The sequence below is a fragment of the Montipora capricornis genome, chromosome 3 (assembly GCF_036669925.1).
Source record: "Montipora capricornis isolate CH-2021 chromosome 3, ASM3666992v2, whole genome shotgun sequence".
Lineage (NCBI taxonomy): Eukaryota > Metazoa > Cnidaria > Anthozoa > Scleractinia > Acroporidae > Montipora > Montipora capricornis.
Window position 1 is genome coordinate 32,421,409 of NC_090885.1, and position 27,500 is coordinate 32,448,908.

The 27,500-nt window shown below is 41.4% G+C and overlaps 2 protein-coding genes across 6 annotated transcripts in view; one reads left to right on the forward strand and one right to left on the reverse strand.

The window, feature by feature from the left end:
* LOC138042932 (scavenger receptor cysteine-rich type 1 protein M160-like) overlaps nucleotides 1-27,500 on the reverse strand; it is a 355,331-nt gene that overhangs the window by 264,581 nt on the left and 63,250 nt on the right. Inside the window, exons 4-5 of the mRNA XM_068888993.1 lie at nucleotides 9,226-9,579; nucleotides 4,578-4,928 (exon numbers count right to left, since the gene is read on the reverse strand). Coding sequence (XP_068745094.1) covers nucleotides 4,578-4,928; nucleotides 9,226-9,579 — 705 coding nt within the window. The remainder of the gene's footprint in view (nucleotides 1-4,577; nucleotides 4,929-9,225; nucleotides 9,580-27,500) is intronic.
* LOC138042934 (dual specificity mitogen-activated protein kinase kinase 5-like) overlaps nucleotides 1-27,500 on the forward strand; it is a 316,165-nt gene that overhangs the window by 59,026 nt on the left and 229,639 nt on the right. The window lies entirely within an intron of this gene.

The window sequence follows — 27,500 nt, forward strand, 5'->3', positions numbered from 1 at the left end:
CGTGGCAAAGAAGCCATCTCCTCTTTTCATACGAATTTCCCACTTCTTCAGTTGTGTGTCCGATGGAAACGCACGAAACAATAAATCGGGTCAATTTTCACTTCAGTTATTACAGTTTGCAGATGCGTAACATTTGTGATCAAATTTGTTATCCTTGCTAGCAATTTGCACGGCTGAAGTAGCTTTAAATTTGCCCACAACCCCGTTCTTGTTTGCTGCGGCCATTTTGAATTCTATTGCTTCAAATAGCTATTATGGGATTCTCACGTGGCAAGTGCATAATACATGCAATTTGCGCCCTGAGAATCCCATAATAGCTATTTCAAACAGAAGAATTCAAAATGGCGGCCGTATCGGTAAAAGAGATTTATTGTGCCCCAAAATACAATTGCTATAATGCAGCAGACTATTTCGAACAAGAAGTGCTGAAATGGCCATAATTTCCACACTAAAGATGTATAATGAAATTAAAACAATTTATTACACTATACTCATAACAGAAGAATTTTATTCCATAAAGCTCATTTGTAGAAATCTACACGCTTTATTTCCACATGTGAAAAAAGCCTATACAGACAATCGGAATGGCGTATAGCTGTTTCACGTGTGGAAGTATAACCAATCAACGATAGCTTACAGGACTTTCCGAGCCAATCAGAATCGTGTATTCTTTATATTCAATTTGGCGGCTTCTTTAGCGGCGCCTCCTCAAAATTTTTCCTGCGAAAACAGCGAAGGAGGAGGAAAGCCCTAGATTTGTGTCGGTTGGTTGCTCCCTAAACGAGTTTGTACAGCATCAAGAAAATAAGAACACATTTAACAAAATTCGTAAACACAGAGAGATATCTCGTTGCAAAAAAACATGGTTTCAAGGAACCAGCTGAGAGAGAATGAGATGTCGACCCGTTGATCGCTAATTTTCTGATTCAAGGTCGAAAGAAAGACGGAGAACAAGGCGAACTCACAGCGCTCACGTCTTTCGTTTCAAGCTTTCGATCAAAGGGACACGGTTTTGTGCATGTCCAAGCTTTGGCGCCAGCAGTTGTAAATTGTTGCTGTTTCTTACTGAACCAGATCATGTTTATTAATCACAGAGAGTATTTTTAAAGTAAATACACTGGATGACTGAGGCCCACATTTGGTGGAAGATATATACTGCGTGTTTACACAAAATATCAAATTTAGTTTTGGCCATCGAATTTATTGCACGGGTCGAACATTTTATTCTACGCACGAGTTGTCATAAGGCACGAGTTGTCTGCTTGCATGCAGTAGGTTTATAACACAAAGGAAATGATTGCAAAAGTAATTCCAATGAGTAATTCCACTTCTATGACATTATTTCCGTTTCCTGCAGCATTAGTGCTTTCGATTGTTTCAATAACAATGGACGCATACATGCTGCCCTAGATGGTAATTCGGGTGCAGACGACAATGAGGGTCTCGAAGATGGTAAACTGTTTTGTCTCGCTCAAGGAATTTAACATCTTATCTCCAGAGGATGTAAGAGGTCTGATTTGTAGCACAGCCAAGAAGTCTTGCCCACTACATCCGATGCCAACTACTCTGCTCACTCAGTGCCTTGACGAGCTGACTCCTGTGCTGACCGATATGTTCAACACCTAGCTTTAGCAGGGTCATTTCGCTGAGAAGTGGAAAGGAAGCTTTAGTTACACCCCTTCTGAAAAAGGCGGGTTTGGATCCGAAGAAGGCGAACTTGCATCCCGTGAGTAATCTGGCATATGTTTCGAAGCTCACTGAGTCTGCCGCCGCCACCCAGCTAGAGAAACATATGCTTGAAAATGGATTGTACCCTTTACATCATTTCTCCTATCGGAAGCACCACAGCACTGAGACAGCACTGTTCAAAGTGCGTAACGATATCCTACTTAATTGAACAGTCAGAAGGTCACTTTACTCGTTTAATTGAGTTCAGTGCCGCTTTCGACACTGTAAGTCATAGCATGCTTCTTGCCAAGGCCCTTTGCTGTTTAATATATACGTTAGTGGCCTATTTGACATTGTCAGTAACCTCCCCCCTGTTGCGGTGCATGCCTATGCTGATGACTTCCAAGTCTACCTTTCCTTCAGTCCCTTAAGCTGTGTCAACGAGGAGCAAGCAGTTCAAGTTATACAGGACTGTGTAGCAGATATAAAGTCCTGAGCACGTCAACACAGTCTCATGCTTTAATGACGGGAAAACAGAACTTTTAGTGTTAGGTACGCGCCAACAACTTAGCAAAACTAATATCAGCCATCTGAGGGTTGGCGATGCGACTGTTGCTGCCTCCACGTCTGTGAGAAACGTAGGGTCATATTTTGATAAGAACTTTACTATGGTCACGCATGTCACTAAAACCTGTAGCGCAGAATTTTTCCACTTTCATAACATTAGGCAGATAAGGAAGTTTCTATCACACGAAGCCACAGAAACACGTATTCACGCGTTTGTTACGAGTAAAGTCGACTATTGTAATAGCCTTCTGTATGGTCTTCCCGCATATCAGATCGCTAAGCTGCAAAGGGTACAGAACGCGGCAGAGCGCTTAATATTTAAAGAGTCCAGGTTTTGCCACATAACCCCATTGTTAAGACAATTACACTGGCTGCCTGACCATTACGGCATAATATTCAAGATATTAATGATAGCTTTCAAAGCTATCCACAGGCTGGCTCCACAATACATTAGTTGCCTTGTACGTATCCGGTCTCAGGGGAGATTTAATTTACGTAGCCAGTAAGGCATTATCCTTGACGGATTACATACATCTCGAAGGACCTATACGACACTCGGTGACCGCGCCTTTGCGGTAGCGGCACCGAAACTTTGGAACGATCTACCGGCTACTATTAGGAACTGTGCTAGTATCTATAGTTTTAAATCAGATCTCAAGACCCATCTCTTTAAACAAGCATTTTTAGAATAATTCTTTTTACATTGCTAGGATATTAGGCTATTATTTATATCAATATTATTATTAGCTCTTTTTATTGTTAATACTATTGTAAATATCATTATGCATGTAATTCTTTTTGATATTATAAGACTGTAAAGCATATTAGATCATTGCGTCATGGTAATGCGCTATAGAAATCAATAAATTATATTATTATGAATTAAGTGAGCTGACGTGACAGTTTGCCCATGCACAGAGACTTGAAACTCTCCCTTTACGAATGAAAGACTATTCCTCAAACATTATGGAGGGAAAGGAGTTCCGAAAGACTAAAGAAGTGTCAGTCGCAAAGCAGAAGGTTAGGGTTACATTTGCATTTGGTTCTATTGTTGGTGAGTTTTTGTTTCTAATTTGCGTTAAGGAACTATTTCGATGAAAATTCTCGTGTTACGTGTTGTAAACAGCTTACGTCATAGAAAGTACTTTGTGCCAGGTTAAATTCACTCGTTGTTTGTGTCAAAAAGCCCTCACTCTCTCGTACCTCGCTCGTTCGGGTTTTCACACAAACAACTCGTGAATAAAACCCCGTACGCTGCACTTTCTGCGACGTAAACTATATTGATCAAACAAAGTAAAAGTAATTGTGTGTTGTTGTGTGGACTGACCCTAAAGAGGAACATCACGCTCTGCATACGATTTATACTGCTTACAATTTAGTGGTTAGGAATGCAGTAATTAAACAACCATTGTGCACTGACGAAACAAATTCTATACGAAACGTGGAGAAAACAAACATCTACTTACCGCAGATATTTTTACACTAATGAGTGACTTTAAAATGACAAGATACAGCCTCGAAACGACTTCTGACACTTTTAAGTTTTATAGTTTTCCTTATAAATTTTAAGAACCCTTATGGTTTTATTTTGGCAAAAAAACTAATGAAAACGCCTTCTTGTAACCGTACTTTGCATTTCTTAGTATTAAACATTGCAAAAATACTGTCGGCCATTTTTACACTAGCAAGGAGTAATCTCTTCCTTCGCGCGACATGAAAAGTTAAAATTATGCAAATTAAGGAAAGAAATGAGAAGGGAATGGGGCGCGACGAGAAATTTTTCCAATTTTCCTCGGGGCCCGTGGCTTTGCCGAACGCCGCTAGCTTTCGTCGCTTCCTGCATTCTTGTATTCCCGTCACACGCTAGGAAAAGAAAGAGATTGCTTGCAGTCTAGCCATTTTTGTTTAGATTTTGTTTGTTTTGATTTTTGTTGATTTTGTTGCTCTCTGTAACTTGCGATTTTTTTTATCTTGGTAGCTTTCATTGCAACTCTACAGAGTACATTTTGGGATGAACTTGTTCCGCTTTCGTCTAACCAGAGTCGTGAGTGTGATATTTTATATTAAATCATATCTGAACCTGTTGATTTACTGGTTAGAAATTGCGAAGAACACGTGAACAAAACATTTACTCAGTTTAAATGGTCGTCATGGAGACAGCGAACACACAGACGAGATATTACCCATTTGGCACAGCAGAAATACCCGCTGTACGCTGCGGGCATTGCAGATTAACGTGACTTAAAAACGAGAACGCTCACAAGATCAAGATGAAGACTAATCTTAGTCGCTGCTTGGTTCGCTGTCATTATCCTCGTCATTAACATCTGTTGAATACCAACCTTTAGAGATACCAACATTAGCGTCGACACATAGAACACCACCTGCGTAAAAATATTTCCCCTCAAGGTAGTAATACCAACGCGTATCCCTTGTCTCTGATGTACACTGCGAAAGTTCTGATTCATTTCCATTACAGGTCATTCTAGACATCAATAAAGGGCCTTTCCCTTTACCAAACACAGTATGTTGAAAAACTTGTTGTACACCAGAATACCCCAGCTGACGGCATATCACGTGACCCACACGAATGTCCACACCATAACCAAATATGCCACCCCAGACTCCATAGTAAGACACCTCGATTGTGCCAGCGAAGGGAAGACTGGATCCTGTCAAACGTACTTGAAAATCTAAAAAAACAAGAAGAGCCAGTCAATGTGTCAGTCAAACCATATGATTGAAGCGGATAATGGAAGCTCATAATGATTGCTATAGGACATACATCCTATAGCAAACAGTCTGTTTCCTCAATTTACCACAATCCTGTCAATCACTACGACTTCCACTGTAAGAAGAGGAGAGGCTTCCAAAGTGAAAGAAATTTGGCCTTTTGGCCTTTGGCGTATAAAATCGATCTCTGCACAATTAACTTGTCTTTAACAAATTCAAGAAAGTGATCAAAGCTTGGGGGTTTAAATTCGATCCTTTGCAGGAAGATGTGTCTCTTGCCAAGAAGGATATAACAATTAAGGATATGCATTTTAGGATCTTCGGGATTATAGCCATACATTACACTCAAGTCATCAATTAGCAAACATTCACCGCTGTGATTTTTCCACCAGCTAATTACTCGAACCCAAAACGTTTGAATTACAAAACAGTCAACTAGCATATGGGAACCTCCACTGCTACTGCTTAACTGCTACTACTGCTGCTACTACTGCTGCGAAGACGACGACTACTACTAAAAATAATGATTATGAAGGAGTCCAGTGGCAATAGAGTCGGTGGAATTCGAAGTTAAGGTTCTTTGAGATTCAGCAACTAGACTGACCACCAGATCAGAGTAACAGCAAAGGGCCTTACCTGATCGTGTTAGACAATCAACAGGCAACGTCCTTAATTACGTAATGGCAGGATCGTGAGAGGCTAGGCTGGGATTGAAGCAGAAAGAGAAAACTGACAAATATCATGATCTAGCAAGGGAAATAAGAAAGCTTTTGCAAGGTCAAGAGGGTTGTACCAGTTGTTGTGCCGGTGCTTGGAACGATTCCAAACAAATTGGTGGAGTATCTGATTCTAGAGTGACTTACATTAAAAAGACTATCTTACTAGGAACAAGCAACCCACATGCCGGAATGGCAAGGAAATCTAAAAGTTTTCTGGGCCGAGCAAGCGTATATAATGGCTAAAGAAGAGTTTGGCATTACTCACACACAAATGATAACCTGATAAGAACGATTAATATCAAGGTGATCCCTACCCGTTTAATGTCTGTAGATTCTCGAAGGCAGAGACAGTGGAATTGAATAACTTATAAGGTCATCAAGAGGGAGCAGATAAAGAGTAACATGCTAGGACTGATTAGAAGCAAACGCAACCGAAAGTTAATTTGACAAGAGAATGACAGTCTATTGCACCAGTGCTGATTTTCATAAACAAAATGGACAAGATATCTATGTGCTGATCTTGTATTGAAGATTTCCTTTTATCTCCCAAGAATCTGGCGATGCTACCTTAAGCAAGAACAACAGTCCAGTTACAGGAGACTGTACGAGTTGAAATCTAAGACAGAGGTATACAGGAAAGAAAATTAAGATTTGCCTTCTCAACGCAAAAGTCGACTAGCAAATGAACTAGGGTAGAATGGGAACGAGAGAAAAGAAAAGAGAACATCGAGAGGGAAGTGAGTGTGAAAATGCAGGAAATGAAAAGGAAAGCTTTTAAAGCTGGTTGGCTAGCTCTAGATGAAGATCGAACGGATGGAAGGTGAATGGAAAGTGACTAGGAAAAGGCGAATGAATTTGCAAAGAAAGGATTTGAAGACCAGAGGGGAATGCAGAGAAAGCCATATCCGTAACAAGATCAAGATTCTAATTTTGGCTGGAGGAGAATCTGACACCATGAAAGACGGCTGCAATTACGACATTGTTGGAGAAGATCGTCGAGAGATCGTGAAAAGTTTCAAGAGTACTTGTTAAAAAAGGAAATTGAAGAGGCTATGGACAGCAAAATGAGACAGCAGACCAGAAGCTAAATGGATGTAAAGTATTGGCGAGAAGTGAGGACCTGACGACGCACAACAGAGCTGTTATGTTGGTGCATGGGTGATTAGTGAACAGACGTTTCTGTCTATATCACTTGTGACTTACTTCATAGTGTTTTAAAAATCTTTTTTGCAGTTGCACACCAGCTATTCTGATACTACTGCTACGGTTCGAATATTTTGTAACCTCCTTCCTCCTCCTCATCTTTTCTTAGTTACTCTAGGTTGTTGATGTCACTACGCCAAGATCTGATTTTAGATTCAAGTCTGATTTTCCATTTAGGGGTTTTTCGTTTCTCTTAATAGGTTTTCGCACGTGATAGCCGTGTTCTTCTGTGACAAACACACCCGCAGCGTACATCAGCTGATTGGTTTACCTTAGAATTGCTGTTAATTGTCAACAACTCTATAACCTCTTTTACTAATAGAACAACTTCTTCCTTGGCAACTCTTTGGGGCTTGGCAGTCCTACCGCACAGCTTCCTGTACGTATGGCAATATCTTTCCTTTCAATTACAGCTGTTGGGCGGTTAATTAATTGATTTGAGGAAAATGAATGTCATGATTGACAGGTGATACTGGGTGTTCCGTCACAGAAACCAATTTTGGCGTGTGAGTCAACTTGTGGATTGTTTTCTGAGTGCAATGTGGCACCCTCAAGAACTTCTTGTCCTAATGCTGTCAGCAAGATATTTCTTACATCGTAAAAGGTTTGAACGTTGGAACGTTTATACCATCTTCTAGGTGCGTATCATCCTGATAACGACTTTGTAGAATAAAACTAACCGATGTTTCGACAACCTGAGCAAAAGTCATCATCAGATGATCAGTTACCTATTTTTGCAATCACTGGAAGATGGTCTTCCAGTCTCCTTTCAGTAAGTCTGGAATATGGAAACTTACTAAGCCATAAATCGTACACCCTCTTCTGGTATACTAGTTCTATGGGGTTAGGGTTTTTTTTTTCAAGGGTATCCACACCATTTTGCCTCTGTGGTTCTTGTTTAGGTGCTTCTGTTATCCCGGGGCCCTGTGAGCCCTGCCGAAGGTCCTGTATCCTGTAACTCATTTTTCAACAAGTGGGAGAAGTACCAACTCCTAATATGTGGTCCTTGTTGACCCGGGTGTTGACCGATTCAGTATCCTGTTCTTTGAAGCTCTCGTCATCTTAAACCCTGACAAGGGAAGCACTTCAAACTCGCGGAGGGCGGGAACATTTTAATTTTCCTGTGGCATGCGTAGTCCAACTAGGCCATATACCCCACTTCCCAATAGGTGATTTGCAACCAATCTCTAGAGACATAGATAACAATGCTGCAATGTGCAATTGCTGGTGGACGAACACAAGCAGCTAATGAGAGATCTTTTTTTTTCGTCCACCAACATGGCAGCGGTGACGTCGCGTGAAAACCACCTATTATTATTTGCCCAGTTGAGCTTGTCGTATCAGCGAGAACCCGATACTCACAATCTGAATCCAAATAACATTGCACTAACGCTTGCAATGTTACCCATGTGTACTCCTGCGAGTTGTGGTCATTTGTCAGTTCTGTTCACATCTTGAAGACATTTAAATATTTGGCCTTATTCAGTAAACACGGCACAATAAATATATGTTATTAAATGTTTTGGTGTGTCGTATCGCGCAGTATTTTTACTAGTTGTGCCGTATTTTGACGAACCCGCTAGTTCGTCCAGACGCATTATGCGTCTTGTGCCCATCTTTATACTAGACGAACTTAACAGATGTAAAACAAAAAAAAAATGTTTGCCCAAGTTCTCCCAGACGAATTATGCGTCTTACATAGTTGTTCTTGCCGTCTTTACACTAGACGTATAACATGACGCAAAACTCGCCTGGACGGATTATGCGTCTTTAATATAAAATCGCCCAATCCTGAGATGAAGATACAAATTGCTTTACATTTCAGAAAGTCTGCTAAGACTGGAGCGCAAAACAGCCATCTCGGCCGTGAGACTAACGACTCTCAATTTTGTCAGCTTGATGCAAGTCATGCGTCCTTTTGGAAGCAAAATCTCAACAAGTCAAGGTAAAATGCATGTTTTCTTTGCTAAAATTTGACTTTTCCGTAATAAAGCGTTTCAAAAAAGGGCATTTCCTTGCCACTTGTGTTAATTTCTTAACATTTGATAAGGATGGCATAAAATCAATGAAACGTCAGGTTACTCTTCTCTCTTATCTTTCCTTTCTAAATTGTTCAGCGATATCACCCCCACGGGAGGCCAGAAAGTTTTTTTTGGAGTAACAAGAGCTTTCGTCTTAAATTCAAAGCCTTAGAAAAAGGAAAGTAGTCATTATTAAGGAGGGAAATAAATAAAAAACAAATTTATTTTCAACGACCTTCGCAAAAATGTTGCACTTCAAATGTTTTGCTTGCACTAACTGAATGACTCTTGGTTATTTGTAGTTTATGACTCACCTTTTATTTGTGAAACGTTTGGCTTACAGACCACACCTAGATCTTGATAACGGTCGTAACGGCCAAGTCGAGGTTGTGTAGAAGAAACGCAATCCATTAAATTTCTTTCATTACCCAAGCAACGTACGTTATAAGACAAAAACCACTGAGGACTAATTTCAGGTCCACTTCTTGGCCATCCTGTCCAAAGAATACTGTCATTAAAGCCAAGCTGCCGACATATCACCAACAGTGATTTAGACAAGAAACGCAAGCGGTACGCTTGCAGGTAAATTGAGCCCCAAATCCCTCGTATTCGAATCTCCACTCGGCCAGCGTGGGACACTGAAGAACCATGCAACCTCAATCCATAACCTAGTTTGAAATATAATTAATGCATAGTTCGTATTAAAGAAGTTAAAGCTATACTGAACAATAAGACCCCATATCATCAAAACTCTCGGGTACCTGGAAAAAAAACCTGCAATCAAATAACATTAATGACCCAGGTACAGAAGAATGGAATAATTAGTTGAAATGTAGTATTCTAGCTTATCCAAAGAAAAGCATACAGATTGTGGGAATAATGATTTTAAATATGGTTACTCTATTTTGTCCCCTTAGCAAAAGTGAGATGAAGGTTGACATTTAATAGAAGGTTCACAGCCGCGACCACTGCAAGGCAGACAATTTTGGGTGGATCCGATCAAAGTCCCCTCGGTTCTGCAAGTAAACTCTTTGTAAGCACCTCTCCTTGGAAAAAAACCAACTGAAAGCAATAAATGTTTTCTTAGAGAGAGATGACTGTATCCCCGTTTTCTTCCCGTTTCTTGTACGCTTGCAGTAGTGATACTTGAATGAAAACAAAATAGGGTAGCTTCATACCAGCAGAAGTTGCGCGTAGGCGAAGGAGAGGTAGGGAAAAGAATTTACTGGTGAAAAGAACTACGCCGCGACAATTAGAATGCGCAAAAAAAAAAAAAGTGAAAAAATGTTTTTTCAAATTCAAGAGTAGGATATCAATTACAATTTTCCAAGAAGAGAATCATTCACGTTGCTATTTTGGCCTTTTTTCGAGATGAGGAGTTAGAACTTGACCAAAGTTTTCCAAGTTGTAATTCATTTCCGTCTCCTTACTGGGCTTGTCACGTTGTCTTGATAATGAAGCCTGGAGATCGAAAACTTTCCAAGGGCAATGAGGCGATTTTGAACAATATGAATGTTGATTTGTAAGGAGAGTAAAACATTTGAGCACGGTCAGTTAACTACGAGTGTGTGGATCAGTAATGAAACTGAGTTCCTAGGAAGCAAATTGGAGGAAGTTTCAAGAATGCAAGGAAGCAATTACTGCAAACACACATGAACTTTGCAAATGTATAGATCACGGCTTAGGTATTCCCCAAAGGCTTAATTTGTAAGTGCCTCTTAGTTTTCTGAAGAAAGGCAATGCTTGTTGGCCCGCTTGCCTTTCGAGGCCGGAGTGTTACCGAGAAACTTAGGGGTCGCTTTTCTTTTTCGCTATAATTCTTGAATGTCGCGTCCAACTGTTGACTAGTTTTCATTGCTTGTAACTTTCGATGGTTCTATTGTTAACTTTGTTTTTCGTGTGATTGTCTCTGATTAATGTCTCATAATTTGTCAAGTTTCTTGTATAAATTTAGTCCGGACTACATTTTTTGTTTTGGATCACAATGTTATTAGGACGTTTTCGTTTAGAAGCCGGTTCTTTAAATCGTGAAGTCAGGACACCGTGAAGTACAGTGTAACCGAAGTCATGCGCGGTAGGAGTGTGGTTTTTTAATAAACTTCAACGAGCACTACTACGCACCGGTGGCTCAGTTGGTTGAGCACCGGGCTGTCACGCGGGAGGTCGCGAGTTCAACTCCGGCCAGACCAACACTCAGGGTCTTTAAAAAACTGAGGAGAAAGTGCTGCCTTTGTAATTACATCTGCAAATGGTTAGACTCTCTAGTCTTCTCGGATATGGACGATAAGCCGGAGGTCCCGCCTCACAACCCTTTAATGTTGATAATCCTGTGGCACGTAAAAGAACCAACGCACTTGTCGGAAAGAGTAGGGCATATAGTTCCCGGTGTTGTGGTCTGTCTTCTGTGGTGTATCATGGTTGGGAGGGTAAATGCTCGGAGATATTAGCTACACCAAGCTACTCTAAAATCCGAGGGTAAATAAAGATGTATGATATGATATGATGACTAATACGCGTGACTTCGGTTACAGCGATGACTCAGGTTCTGGTGGGGTGAATAGATTGCCATTACAAGGCCTGGTTTTCGGTACTGGAATTAACCTCATGATTTAATAGTGCTGGATCGGTCGAGTCAAAGGGAGCCAGGTGAAGGGCAGCTTCCTTACTTTAAGGTTGGGGGATGGACATCAGAGTAATCATCCCTGTTGTTAAAAACATAAAATTACAGAAGTTGAATGCATTCACGACAATTCAGCGAACCTGGGCGACATGAGGCATACAGCATGATCTGTTGCATTAAGAAAACGGTGAGGAAACTCTGGAACCAAGGACACCAATAGTGCAGCCGAAAAGAAAATTTAGGGTAGGGATGTAGACTTTAAGAACTTCAGCCTATAGGGCCCAGCGAAGGGAGCCCTAGCAGTTAAGGCAGCGAGAGATACAATCGGTATTAGAGGAATCAGATAGTGTGAAACGGGAAAACATGTGCTTATTACAAGGGCCAGTATTGTCTTCCAACTGAGGTGTTATTATCATAGTATCAACGCGAATTGACAATCAGGGTAAATAACATCGAAGAAAAGGGATGATCAAGTGAATGCCCGAGAATGAGCAAATAATAAAGATCTTATTGCAGTTTCTTCAAATGAACACTGATTCATGCGGTGGCCCACAGAGGCAAAACACAACACAATTGCAGTGCTAAAACATAACAATAAATTGGAGACCAATCTCTGAATTTCTACATTTCTACGTGTTGTCACTGAGTTAGGTCCAGGAAATCCTTGAAACGACAGCCAAGTTTCTTACCAGTGGCAACGACAATGATGTCCTATGAAATACCAGTCAAGCCAAGCGGTCTGGTGGTTCTGATCAAGCGAGTTTCAACTCCAAGGTTGTTACAACGCTTGCAGACAATGATGTTGGTGAGTTCTAATATTTACCCTAATTTGCGGACCTCTGCCAGTAATTAAATCATCCAGATTGCTGGTAAATAATTGTGAATGAAGCAACAAAAGTTGCTGATTATCAAAAAGTCGTTCATGCATGATAATTATCCATTACTCTCTCTAGTCTGAGACTCTATGAAGAATGCTGGCAATACAGGATGTTATCTCGTTCAAATTGCCACAATAATTAAGTCAACACGTTTTTGACCTTGGTCCGGTGTCATAGCAAATTTGGACTCCACCGCGGATTTGGACCCCCGGTCCAGATCCGTTAGGGGGGATATGGACCCCCTTTCGCGGATTTGGACCCCCCTGGAAGCAAGAGTTCTTTTGATAAGGTAATAAAATTCCTTTGCGAGTTGTAAAAAGACAAACTGGAAATATTGAGGTAGTTCTTTCTTTTCAAATGATCTTAATTAATTAGTGTAAAATAGAACGTACAATACATTTTGAAAACCAAACTTTCTCAGCAATAAGTCACAATACTTTCTACTATTACTACTTTACAACAAATTATTACTCGAATTTTTGAGTTGCGTTTATAGAAATAATGCCACATGAACATAACAAGTCAAATGTTACAGTTAACTCTTCGGCTTCGACGTGGAATTTTTTTGCCGACTGTCCTGGCCGGCGGGGAAAGGTTAAAACATTCGTTTTCTAAGCAACAAATCAAATGCTGGCGCATTCCGCTCTGGCAATGGGCATTTTTCGACTGGGCAAGGTCACAAGCGAAGGAAAGGGCAAAGAGAATTCCCCGCTGGATTTGCGCTGGAGTAGTTCAACTTAAAGACGACAATTCAATGAGGTTTTCGACCTTGGCCCATCAATCCCAATTTTTGACTTTTTAAAATTCTTTCCTTTGGAATGTTTATCTTTTTGGCATCTGAAAATTTATTTGCGTCACCTACTCGGCTGTAGAATTTGTCTCAATTTTAGCATTTACTTGAACAAACATTAATTTTGCTTTTAACACCCCTATGGAAAATATTTTTCGAGGTTACCAAAACTTTCAGTCTGACAATGCAAGAAAGGCCGCTAACGATATTGCATGACATGCTTGTTATTTTTATAGAATTAACTGATCATAGCTTGCCTGATAACAATAACAAACATGGCACTGACAGATAAGCAAGCTGATATAATGAATGTGATGTCAGTTGCTTGGTATATTAACGTTCATTCATGGATCATCATATCTCTTGTGCACAAGAGCAACACTTCCTGGTATACGGGCAGTCAAGGATGTTGTTGTCCACAGTTGGATTGTAATTTGAGAAAAAAGAAGAGTTCAAATCTTCTGATATATCTAACTACCTTTTAAATGTAGTTTTTATCAATCGAGGGGGGCAGGTAGAGGATGGGCCAGGGTCAGGGTTGACAAGCGAGGCTGTGCCTCTTTTTTGGAATCGGTTTGTCAACGCATTAGCAACAGTTGCAACTGGAGAGAAAGTGCCATCAGTCCAGGAGGATTATCAGCTTGAAAAATGGGAGGCCATTGGAAGGATCCTAGTTCATGGGTATGCTACAATTTAGCATTTCCCAGTTATTCTCTCAAGTGTTTCAATCTGTTTGTTGTTTATTTGATGAAAGTGAGGAAACTGAAGATTCTCTTCCTGAAGCGCTTGACTTATTATGATGTGGCCTAAGAAGAGGTAAAAGTTCAGTGTAAACATGGTGAGTTTGACCCCAATTGATGTTGACCTTCTAACTTCTGAAGGTCCTACAAATGTTCCAAAACCCCAACCAAAGGACTACTCATCATTAGCTATCATTAGTCACTAGCACACCGAGAGCTCATTCAAAATCCCAAGTACATCTCTGTTTGAACCGTTTGAAGCCCATTAAGTCTTGAAGTTTGCTTACAAGTTATCATCAATTGAAGTCGCCAGAAGCCACAAAGTTGATTATTGACGGTAAAGAGCAAACATGAAAAAGTATTAAAGTTGTTTGATATCCCTCCATCAACTGATCAAAAACGTAATAGTATTGAGCAAGTCACTGAATCACACTGAGTTAGGGAATTTTTTGAGAATTACCACAGAAAGTGAATTGTTAAGTGTCCGGTCAATATCTGTTTCGTTTAACTCCAGGAGATGATGGAGAAATGTGCAGGCCAGTAGCACGTACCTGTGGGCCTATGTTAGAGCTACCAACACCTTGTCATGGCTATGATGAGCTTGCCGAAGAGTTTGCAAATGTCATTGAAAATAGGGAAGCACGGTCCTTTACCATAGTTTAAGGTTTTAATTTCAAACTTTGGCACACGGAGACATGATACCGTTGTTCAAAAGTTGCCTTCAGTTTAAATATGAAAATGTGCTTATAAGTTTCGGTTCTTGTTTAGGAAGACAAGCAGTAATCATTCTTTTACTATCCAAAGTGGAAAAGGAAAATCTAAATGTTCATAAGCTGAGAAGCAACCGGCAGAGTGACCAAGGAAGGGTTGTTTACGAAACATAGCTTGTTTTTTTTTTTTACCGTAGGAAATTCCATTACCTTATAAACATCGTCTTGCTGGAGGTTCAGCAATACATTAGATCAAGTCTGTACGTTTTTGATATTTCCTTGAAGATTAAAACTGTAAACGATCGGAGTTAAGTTTATCAGTAACTTTTGTTTACAAAACCTATTTTCAATCAGCAAGTATTCTTCAAAGTGCAACAGCAGAATTAAGAGGAGTGTTTTTGTATATCAAATAGTTTTGGAAGCGAACAGTGAGGAAAAATGAAACACACGTTATCTCTCGCAACTGTTTATTTTCATCCTCTTACATCATCTTACATCACGTAACCATAACCAACCAAAATACCACATTTCCTCTTTCCTACACAGTTTCCTAAACATTAAACACAACGTACGAAACAAAACAACTACAAATCCAATCTGTTTGGAGGCTTGACCACCCGTCCTGATCGAGTAACCACTTGGTCTGGTCTAGACTCAAAGTGACCGGGCATGACAGTTTTGGTAATCACTTAATCAGGACACAGTTGTCACCTTTTCACTACACTTGCAAGAAACCTCATTGTCTACTTCAGACTGAACTTGCGACCTAGTTATGGGAATGACAAGTTCCCTCTGAAAATCTAATGGTGGATTATACTCTACCATTTCTGGCGACACCATTTCCTCGTTATGGGCACTCATTCCTCGGGCATCATCGGGTATCAAGTGATTAGCATGCACAAAACGACGATCATTACCTGGAACTTGAACTAGATAAGTTTCTGGTCCTTTCACAGCCACATTTGTACCCGATATCCATCTCTCCCTTCCCCCCCTGGTGTTTTTAACCCTGACTGGCTGGTACAGATCAAAAATTCGCCCCTTTGGGTTAGGCCCATCTTTGTACAATTTTGCTGCAAGTTGTTTCTTTTTTCACATACCTTTGTAAACTGTAAACTCCTTTGAGTAGTAATTCAACACTCCCAAAAGTAACCTCAGCTGCGATACATCTTTAGGTTTATGTGCTAATCGAATTGCGTCCAGCTTGCTCTTAACTGGACTGATTCCTGTTGAGTTTGGAAGAACTGACACTTTTGGCCATTTAATCTAACATTGTGTTTTGCCCATCTACCCAAGACCTGTTTGATAGCTTCCATGTGAGCAGTGACTCCACCTGATGTTGCCACCAGAATGTCATCTACTCTGACCAACACACCTTTAATACCTGGCAAGATTGAATCCATGACCCTCTGAAACTGGAAAGGGGCAGTTTTCATACCAAAACACAATCGCTTGGGTTTAAATAAACCTTTTCGAGTGTGGATGGTAAGCAATTCAGACGACTCTTCATCCAAAAACAATTGATTGAAAGCACTGGCCAAATCAATTACTGAAAATGTATCAGGGCTAGCCCTATCTTGAGTTAGCATACCAAACATTTCTTACAAATTAGGTAGTCTGTACACATCATCCTCAATGCGCTCATTAACTCCCTTATAATCGCCACACACCCTTACGGAACCGTCAGATTTAGGAACATGCACCACAGGGCTTGCCTAATTACTACAGAATACCGGATACTAAATATTTGACTGCACTAGTCGATCATACTCGTTTTCAACTCTTTCTACGAGCGAATATGGGACCGGCCTATCCTTCATAAACACTGGTTTGGCACCCTCTTTAAGTTTTAAAGAAGCTTTGAAACCCTTAATGCCAGAGTCATGACTGCTGAATAATTCTTTATGTTTTTCCAACAGACTGTTAAATTCTGAAGGAAAGGTCTCAGATTTGGGAACAGAAAACGTATCCTCAACGACTTCTTCATTTACTCCAAACATGTTCTTCCAATTTAGTTTTATTTCACGTAACCAGTCTCGCCCAAACAGGGCGGGGAGATTTCTTTCAACAACAGTTAAATCAAGAATTTCTTCTTGATTATCATGCTTCACTGGAACAGAAATACTTCCCACTATAGGAATTTTTCACTGGAATAATTACGCAAAATCACCCACGCAGACTGAAGGGATAGTCAGATATTACAGTATCATACACACATTTTGACACTGTAGAGCGAGATGCACCCGTGTCCATTTCCATCTTACAGTCAACTCTTGCCTTACCTAATTGAACATCCACTACATACGGCTTAACACTATTATTTATTTGCATAATTCCGATCTATGCTGCACACTTCCACATGATTTGAACTTGTCGGTGTTTTCACCACTCTGCACTTGAATATATCCACTAGTGATGTTCTTTTTGTTCAAGAAAGAAACATCCTGAATCTTACTGACCTCGCCTCTAGCCGACTCTCCCATATGCTCTATGTTGGCCTTGCCCGCCATTTCATCTGCAATGTACTTGTCATGGGCAACATCTTATCGACAAGAGATGACGTTGAGTTCTGGACATTTCTGGATGTAATCCAGAGACTAGCCTATCTCTTAGGGCCTGAAGTAGAAATTCAATGAAGCTGTATGTCGAGGCCAATTTTTTCAATCTAGCGACAAATTCTGACACACTCTCGCTCTCTCCTTGTGACGCAGTCCAAAACTTCAACTTGTGTCTTTCAGCAATCACAATAGGAGCAGGTTCGTAGTGTCCCTGCAAAAGGTGTGACAACGCCGTAAAGGTTTTTTGTATGCGGATTATCAGGATCACACAAGTTCTTCAGCAAGTTATAAGCGTTTGGACCAATAACAGACAGAAAAATATTTACTTTCTTTTCATCTTCGATGCCATTCGCCGCGACGTATGCTTGAAATCGACCGGCGTAATCGCTAAACTTCTCACGCTTCTTGTCAAACGGACCTAAATTACCAATGACTGCAGCCATATGTACACCCTGTTCACCTTTCTGTTCGTATCCTCGTTGCCAAATGAGGAAAAATGAAACACACACATGTTATCTCTCGCAACTGTTTATTTCGTCCTCTTACATCATCTTACATCAAGTGACCATAACCAACCAAAATACCGCAAGTGTCAATTTGTCACTCAAGTGCATGGGTGTGATGCAATTAATGCTTGTCCCAGATCTAAACGAAACAAAGAATCCAGTTCAAAAACGTGGTGATCCTTGCACTTATCCGGACAATTTAAGCAATTGTCGCTAATAGATACCTGAAAAACAATCCACTTCGGCGATGTCGGTGCAATGCTCTATCAATGCTATTCCCGTGAAGGTTTTAATGAATGAGATGAATGCATATTTGAAGTGCGAGTTATAGACGAAAGAAAGATAGAAATGATCCTTGCAGTTATCCAAACAATTTCAGCAATTTTCTCTTATAGACACCACACCGGTGCAATACTTTACAACTGGAGCTATATGATGCCGATCAGTTGGGAGCAACTCAATTTTTTGGGCTCACGGTTGCCATGATCCCGTGAAGGAACCAATAAGAAGTCAATGAGTCTATATTGAGAGTCTATATCATACGTAAGAGAAACGGTTCAAGTTTTTCCTAATGATTCAACATGTTCATGGGATACATTTTCAACTAATCCACTCTGCCCACCACGATATTCTGGAAAAAAGAACCGTTTGTTAGTATTTTTACAGACAATGTCGTTCCTAATTGAAAGGGTATTCGAATGCTCTGTCACTTTGCCCAAATCATCTCAAATTAGTGAAGCAAAACAGAACCAGAGGCACTCCCTCACGAAATTAATGCCTTGGTTAAAATTCTTTTTATCCAAGGGATCTCTAAAAAGGTAAATCCACCAAGACAATCTGTAAAACGCCCACCAGCCCTCAATGCTTTGATTTAAAGTTCAAGTCCCGTACTTGTGAGCATTGATACGTTCTTGAAAAGGGCATTGCATTGCTGATGAGTCCAACAAGTGGTGACACAACAACAACATTTATTTTCCTCCAATACCACACGGCCCGCATCGCTCGCAGGCGATCATGAGAGTTTTACATGTCTTTGCGAGTAGGATGGACAACGGCGGTTTCATCCCCCCCCCCCCCCCCCTCTTCCCCCACCGTGAGTCAGTACTACGAACAATAACCTAATTCATAAGTAACAAGAAAACTGTTCCTACATTACCAATGTTTTCAGTAAGGCTCTGTTTTACAATGTTCAATATATCATGCAGATTCTTCTAACAAGCATACATGCCCAGCAGGCTGCATCAAGGTTCCGTTGGGGGTCTTGACGTCTGCAGTGCGCACTCTACCACCATCTCCAGGGAAGATCTGGGCACCTCTCTCAAGGGGGGAACGTATGTGAATCCCCCCCTCTCTCAATGAAAGACGACACTCTAGAAAGTGCATTTCCCAGCACTTTGGGCTTTAAAATTTCAAGTTTTTGATAGATGAAACTCTTAAACAAAAGCACAATGCATTTCAATGATCCAAGAGGCTTAGTAAAGTAATTGTACGTGATCACAGAACACGAATATTTATTTCCATGGATTCCTTATTGCATGAGTTGCCTTCGAGGCATACGTAAACTTAATCGTCAAAAAACATCATCCATACTTTCACTGTAAGGCAGCCACGGGTGGCGATCAAACCACTGCGACTGGAAGGAACAATTCCTGTTGCCGTAGGACTTAAAAGGAAACGATTTCTTGGCTGATTTCGTCTATATCCAAGTAGATGTAACTGGGAACCAACTGCTTCAATTGACTCAAACGCAGCATAATTCTGGCCACTCTCAGAACTCCTCCTTGCCATCTCTGCAGCACAAGACTTTTGTAATGTTCGCCTTATTATCCTGGGGCCTTACCCAGGATAACTCGGCGACTTCTGCTTCTTTTAGAGAACATTGCTGAGTTTAGATCATGTTCCAAAGATGAATCCAGTAATGAAAAAATTGAGTCACCTGGATGTCAAGACGATTTGACACATTATATTTTCACATTTCCCGTTTGCTGTAATTTTTAACTGTTTTTCCTGTAGTTTTCTATCACCGAATAAAAAAAGTAAAAGTATGAGCTGTGGAAATGTATTTAAAGTTTATCACAAATCATTCTATCCAGAACTATTGAAATCTTGTTGTTTCAGACTTCTTGAAGAAAAAAAATTCTATTTTCAACATTTTATAGTTGTGTGTTTTTACTTTTTCGGGGGAAAAGTGGAGGGGTACGGCAATTCTGTGTGACTCTGAATCTTCTCTGGTGGTTGCTAAGGTAGTACAATACGATCTTGGAATCACTCCAAGAATGAGTTTGGTAAACGCAAAGTCGATTTCTTCAAGTATCTTGGTCTCAAGTCCAGTGACCACAACCGCAGCCTGCAGCTCCAAACGTGGTATGGTCAATGTCTTGATTGGTGCTGTAGTCTTCTCTTGCTTATAACAAAGCTCGCATTGGCTTGCCCCACGAGTGAACGAAAGGGGCTCGAGGTAGGCAACCGCTCCATAAGTGATTTGAGAGGCATCACAAAACACATGTAACTGAACTCTTTGGCACTCGTAATGATGAAAGCCGTACCATCGAGGGACTGCCATTGGCTGCAAAGTCTTCAAACAGCCCTCCAAACCTGCCACTGTTGGAGAATGCCGTTGACCAGGAAGCACCTCTTTCCACTCGACCTGACGCCTCAAAAGTTGACAGATGATCAATTACGTCTTTATTACAAACGGGGCGGCGAGGCAAAGAGGATAGAACACAATTTTGTAGCACTTAATACCTCGCTGAGTATTGGGAAATTCACTCTCCACTGGCTTCAGCCTCAATTGGTCTTGTTCTGCATGCTATTTGACGCCAAGGGCTCTTTCCTGGGGTAATTCATGGCGATCAAGATTAACAGTGCCATAAACTACTTCGCAAATAGGGATTGATGCTAGAACTTCTCTACTGTTCGACATCCACTTCGTGAGTGGAAATACTCTGGTTGCTTGGATTTCTATCAGTTGTTTGGCTAGAACTATGGCTGCATCTGAGTTCGTCTTCGATGCCAGTAGGTCATCCATACAAAAACTTCTCTTAACGGCGAAGATTGGATCTTCACTGAATTTTCCTCGCTGGTCAAGAGCGGTCACCGACGAGCCGTGCAGCCACTCAGAGATATAGCCACTCGTTCTTTAACACTGAATTTCACCGACGAGCTACCGAGGCACTGAAAGATATACCTTACAATTACTTGTTGTTCTTTTAACCCTCCGTTTCACAGATGAGCCGCCGAGCCACTCAAAGATATACTTTACTCGTTCTCTAGCACTGAATTTCCCTGATGGGCTGTGGAACCCAGAAGATAATAAGTCGAATATCTCCCAAATGGAATTGTCGTTAACTGAAATTAACGATTAACGCAAATTAAATCGAGTGCTCTCATCACTGCGCCATCATTCAGAAGAACCTGACGGCTTTTCATGTAGAGAAGATGGACTTTGCCAGGCTTCCCAGGCAATTGTTGTATTCCTAGTTACGCGATGGAAAGAGAAAACGAAGGTGGCCTAGGCTACGCTTTAAGGACATTGTGAAGAGAAATCAGAAGTGGAAGAACTTTTCAGACGATATTTGGAGGCAGCGAGCAAAGGACAGAACGACCTGGATGAGCTTGATTTCTTCATAAAACGGTTATTGTCGCTTTGAAAGAGTGCTAAACAACAACAATTAGGGGGATGAGCGGGAAAAACAATAGCGTCTTGAAGGCGATCATAATACCTCGATCTCCCGCAGGTTCTCCCTTCCCTTCCCTTCCCCTTCGAATGCCTGCCACGCAGGCTATCCAAGGGGTCAAACAAGGCGGCAACTCGTTCATGCAACCATCTTTCAAACTCTACCAGGCCTGACTTATCCCTACGACCACCTAGGTGCTTATACCATCTTATTCTTAGGTGCATCTGCAGTAGCATAGTTGCTCTGCCGAGATACTCCTAGGTTTGGAATATGGCTGAATAACCCATATCACACACCACGTCGTACATGCTTTCACTTGGTAATAGTGGTCGTGCAAGACTTGTCTGTCATTCGAAGGCGCAAGGGAAATGATGTCCAGCATGTTGCTCAGGAAAGCTCTTGCAACGCTGTTAGGGTTTCCAAACTGTCTTTTCAATGTCCTTAGGGTGACTGCATAGCTATGACCTGTGACACTTAGACTTTCTACCGCTTTCGTAGCCTCACCATCGAGGTTTTGAAATAGGTAGGCTATCCTTGTCACCCAATATCCAAGCACTGGCACCAGCTAGACTTGATCCTGACCAGGAAGAGAGACCTCAACAACGCGTGCAGAACACCAGAAGCATTCACATTGCCGACTGCGACACGGACCACATCCTTGTCCGCTCCAGGATCCACCTCGTCCCATGCAAGATGCACCACTCCAAAACTAAGAGCCTCCCGCGCATCAGCGCCAGCCGAGCGTCGTCCCCGTTCACAGTCCAGAGATTCCGCGAGTCACTCAGGGCTTCATTCGACAAAGGTCGCACACATGCCACCACTGCAGACGCAAAGTGGGAACAAGTGCGCACTGCCCTCTACCAATCAGGGATGGAGACTATGTGGAGAAAGGAGCATCGCAACGAGGACTGGTTCGAAAAGACCTGGCAGGAGATGAAACCAGTCGTTGAGGCCAAGCGCGCTGTACGCCTAGCGCACGACAACAACCCGTGTTAAGCTACACGAGACGCACTCAGGGCCACCCGCAGCAAGTGCCAGCAGACAGCCGATGCTGCGCCAATGACTACTGGTAGAAGCTGAGTCGGAGGATGCAGGCCGATGCTGACTTTGGCAACACAGGCGTCATGTACGCAGGCATGAACCTAGCCATTGGTCCAATTTCCACCAAGAGCGTCCCACTGAATACTAAAACAGGCGAGAACATCATGGACCAGAAGAAGCACGTGGAGCGATGGGTAGAGGACTACCTTGAGCTCACCATCTTCAACTTCCTGAGTCAGTGTCGTCTCCGCTGGCTAGGCCACGTCCATCGCATGTACGATGGCCAAATCCCAAAGGACGTGCTGTAAGGAGAGCTTGCGTCAGGATCCAGATGTCAGGGTCGCCAAGACTACGATATAAAGACACTTGCAAGAGGAACTTGAAGAGTGCTGCAATCGACATCCACTCGTGGGAAGGCATTGTGGACTCCTGGCGCGCCGCCGTTCACTGAGGCAGAGACCGCCACTCCCGCATCGGCCTGCACAGCCACACGAGGAGGTGCAGCAACTTCTGACCAACCCTGGTGCAGTCATCTTCTCCCGAGACTGAATTCGGCCGACGACAACGATAAGAAGGACGGTCTTGTCTGTATTTTGTCACGAAATTTCTCACTAAACTTTGGCCAATTGATTGGTTTGCCTGTGAACTTGAAGAGTTCAAGCGTTGGTAGTCGGTGCTGTTCTTGTGCTAGCAGAAGAGCTACGCTTGAGTCTGTTTGCAAGCTATCAAAGGTCAAGCGGAAGACAGTTTCTTGACCTCTCTGAGATTGTCAAAAATGAATCTACTGGTTCTTCAACTTTAGCTGAATGATACTCAGTTGTTACGTTAAAACCACTTGGGTAAGGATCGACGCCTTTCCGGTACTGGGAGCCCATTGTGCCATGAAATAAGGTTGTTGAGAGTAATGAATGGAGGACGCCCATTTTGGTTCTTAAGAGGCCCAAGCTGCAAACTAAATAACGTTTCAAAAATGGTGGTGTTTCACTGCCGTTCGCTCAATGACATCTTGTCCTTCGATAACGTCTTGTCCCAGTATTTCATCCTCAATTTATGCTACCTCCGCTTGGTCTTGGGAAGAAATTATGGCCATACCGTTCTCTCGTTTTTTCCGTAACAGATCAAGCTCCCGTTTTCCATATTCCAGTTTTAACTTCAATTACGTTAGGGCCATTTTTTCTAAACTCCGTCTCGCGTGCCTTATTTTCCCTTTCTATTAGTTCATTTAACTGCTATTCTCGAAGGCTCGCGATGGCAGCCTTAATTCGGAAGTCCTTTCTCCACTTTGACGAACTTGATGACGAATTTGAAACTGTTTGGCTTACCGAACCTTCAGGTTGTATTAGGCTGTTGTGAAGCGGCGATGTTACTTGTTCATCCACTTTCTTCCTTATCCATTATTTAGCTGGCCGCAGTCTACATCCGGCTCAAATAGACCATTTGGTTAGTCCAAAAACTCGTAACGCAACACCAACATTTACAAACTATTTACAAGAGGTCCATGTCCTCGTCGGCCCACAACAATCCAGCGAAACGGTTGGCATTGGTCTCGTCGAGGTCCTCCAGGTTGTCGTCGTTGTTGATTCATCGGTAGCTACACGGGTACGTTTTGCCGGGTCAGGGTCTAACACAGGTTTGGAGAAGAGCAGTGGGTAATCTTTGTGAGCCGACTGCGTGCTCACAGCGTATAGTTCTTGTCGTCCTGATGGATGAGACATGATTGCGTGACGCGTGTGGTACGTGGTCGATCCAAAAGTTTATGGAATTCGTCGAGAGTGTTTTGACGCAACACCCCATACTTCAATTGAGCCGATTCTTCGACGGTGACACAGAAACCTCGTCTTCCTCTGAGAGGTCTCGTACCCATAGTTCTTGGGGCCACCTGAGCAGAATTCGACGATGGGATCGCCATCCCCGAGTTTGCCCTTAGAGTCCCCGAGAAAGTTTTCGCACGGTGGATTCAGGGTTGGATCGTCGGAACGCTGGACGTAAATGATACAGGCAAAATTTTAAATCAGGTGAGTTTAAATCTAAACTAGGTATATCTCAAACCTACCTAAGTAAAATGTTTTCAACCTTGTTTGGAATTGCAAGAAGTACAGAAAAATGAAAATCAAATAGTTATTAGAAAGCATCTGTATATTTGCAAGTAAATTTGTTCTGGAGGTGAGCGAATGAGCTTTAGTGTAGCTTAAATTCTCCACGAGTTTTTTAGTTCTGATTTTAGACGGTTAGCATTAAGGTTAGGGTTAAGCATGCTGTGCATGATAACCGTTTTTTTTTTCTTTCTCAGGGCTTTTTAGAGGGACATTGATGAATCTCCTTAGGATGGCAGGGGAAACAATATTGAATTATCTTCAAAGGAACAAAAGAACTGAGACATACATGATGTACTGTTGATTTTTAATTTGCTTAGTTATTTGCTATATCCTTTGCGCTTGCTTCGAATTCGTAATAAAACAAAAGCAAGTGGAAACAAAACTTTGAAAAGCCAGGGAAAAGGATTTCATCAGAAGCCAGATCAGATCATTGATCAGAAGCCATTTTGTAGGCTCCTGTAAGTGTTATTGTTATTTCTTTTGAATTATCAAATAAAAATTTTTTTTTTTTTTATTTTGCTGAGTTTTTTTGTGGTGATGAATTTAAACTTTGTGTTTATTTTGGCAAAGTCCCCTCAAAGTTCTACAATTTAAGCAAGTAGCTCAATTGGATGAAGGGCGTTTCCTTTTTCATTTTATTAATATTCAGCGTCATATAATCCTGAAGTTCGAACATCAGTCTTCTTTTTCTTCTTCCGGCTTCAAGTGTATGATAACTGAAGGCTGCAGACTGCCTACAAATAGCGCTCATAAGTAGTATTTAAGTCTAAGCAGCCATTGCAAATAGAGCTGATAAACAGTATTTAAGTCTAAGCACCCGTTTTAAAACGGTAAGCATACAATAACTGTGATTTTGGGTTAGTCTGCAGTCCGCGGTCTGCAGTATGCAAGTTTCAGATCCCGCCCTCCTTCAATGTCTGGCTCATCCACTTTTTCAAATTATTGATCATTTTTCTGCTCTGTATTCGATGTAGCTGTGACTTGTCCACTCATTTGTGGCTTTTTGATTTCTCTTCTCCAAGAGATTCCAAAAACCACTTCATACGACATTTTGGCAATGGTTCTGTGAATGGTTATGCTTTTTTTACAAGAGGTTTCTCCAAGAATATGACACCAGTGGTTTGGTGACAAGTTCTTTTCTTTGATTAAACTGCAAAGGTTATCTTTCGTTGTTATTTTCCCGTGCCACCATCCTTTTTTCACGGTGAGAAAGTCACTCTGTGTTTGTGGCGAAAGTTCGTCATCACTTTTCTTGCAAATTATTTTCCTTTTTCATATCATAGTTAAAACTTCGACCGAAATTGCACCATCCACAATAGACGTTCTAGTGTTCGTTATCGGTTTGTTATCATGACTAGAAATGATGCCTTGATCCTGGTGTATTTTGCGTAGCGATGTAAATAAACGTCGTACAATATTTGACGATTTGTCCTTCAGAATCAAGAGCCCACCTGTTGCAAACAATATTTGCTTTTGTTGCAATGGAGACTCCGAGCATTTTCATTCTTCTTCAGATAAATTTAGCAACCCTTTAACTTATTCATAAAGTTTCATCGGCGGCCATGTAACTGTGATGAGTCTCACTTTATGTCATTTACGCATGTGCAAAATAGTGGTTGCCGTGAAGGCTTGGAACTACAATCCTGGTAAAAAGTTGTTGGGAAGTTTGCGCGCATCACTTCACTTCACACCTAATTCGATTATTCTAACTATTGGCTGAACTATTTGGGAAGGAGCATGCTATTGTGGCCCCCTTTCCACATATTAAATGTTGGAAGATAAGTCACCATTTTGTTTGTTGCAAAATCCAACATTGGGGGGAGGGGGGCTATCTCAAAAGTGACGCTACCTTCCCAACACTTTTGTCCAGGATTGTAGCTTTAACTCGTTGGTAGAAAAAACATCTAGCAGGTTTCAGTTGCTGATTCGATGGCTTAGCGGAAGAGACGTAATCTCGGACGTCCACTGGTGCGAGGGTTCGAATCCTTGGAGCGACATGGAATGTTGTGGAAGCTCCAAGGTAAGTGGCACAGTCCGTTGGTAGTAAGTAAGAACAGTAAGGGGGAAGGAAAGGGAGAGACGGTAAATGGAAGAACAACGGAAGGCAAGGAAAAGAGGGAGAAGGAATTTAATCAATGTGTCTTTTTAAATGATTTTCTTTTTTATCCCTCCTAAAAAACCAGGCAACATTTTTTGTTACTAAAACCCGAAAAAAGGGAAAACTCTCTTTTAGACAATTCATAATAAGCTAGGTTGAAAAAATCAACCCAGGTCGAAATTAAAATTACCCTGAATATAAATTCAGCCTGTAACAGCTATGTCATATGATGCCGCCATTTGGCTTAATTTTAATTGCCATTATCTATTAATAAGCGTTCTATTAGACATATGAATTCAATGAAACTTTGCTAAAAATTCTACGATGATTTGATGTGGTAACAACATCAGGCTCACGAAAAATAAAACGAAATTGCGCCTTCATCTGCATCTGCAGTTAACGAGTTAGAACACGACGCCATTTGATTCGAAAAAAGCAAGGAAGAAACCATGAAACTTGCCCTCGTTCCATTCCTCCGTCCTTCAGAACTGTCGGAGCTAGTAACCAGTGTGCTAAACTGTGTTGTGTTCTGTAAGACATTGTTCTGTTCTGCGAAATATTGTCGTGTTCCGCTTAATTGACGTGAAGGACGAGTTTTCCGTCTGCTTTAGATGTGATTGCAGTGTTTCCAAATTTATTTTCATGTCTTCGTTTTGGAGAGAACTTGCCCAGAAGAACTTCCTAAATCTGAAAAAATCCGGCTTCTTTAGCGAATAAGGCCACAGTGACTGTAAGCTTTCTGACATCACTAACTCATCATCTTTCAATGGTAAAATTTGCAGAAAAAATCAATCGCGCGAACGTCCTTAAAAGCAAACCATTTACGTAAAACGCATGATAAACAACGGTTAGAGAGCGATGTGCGTAAAAGCAAA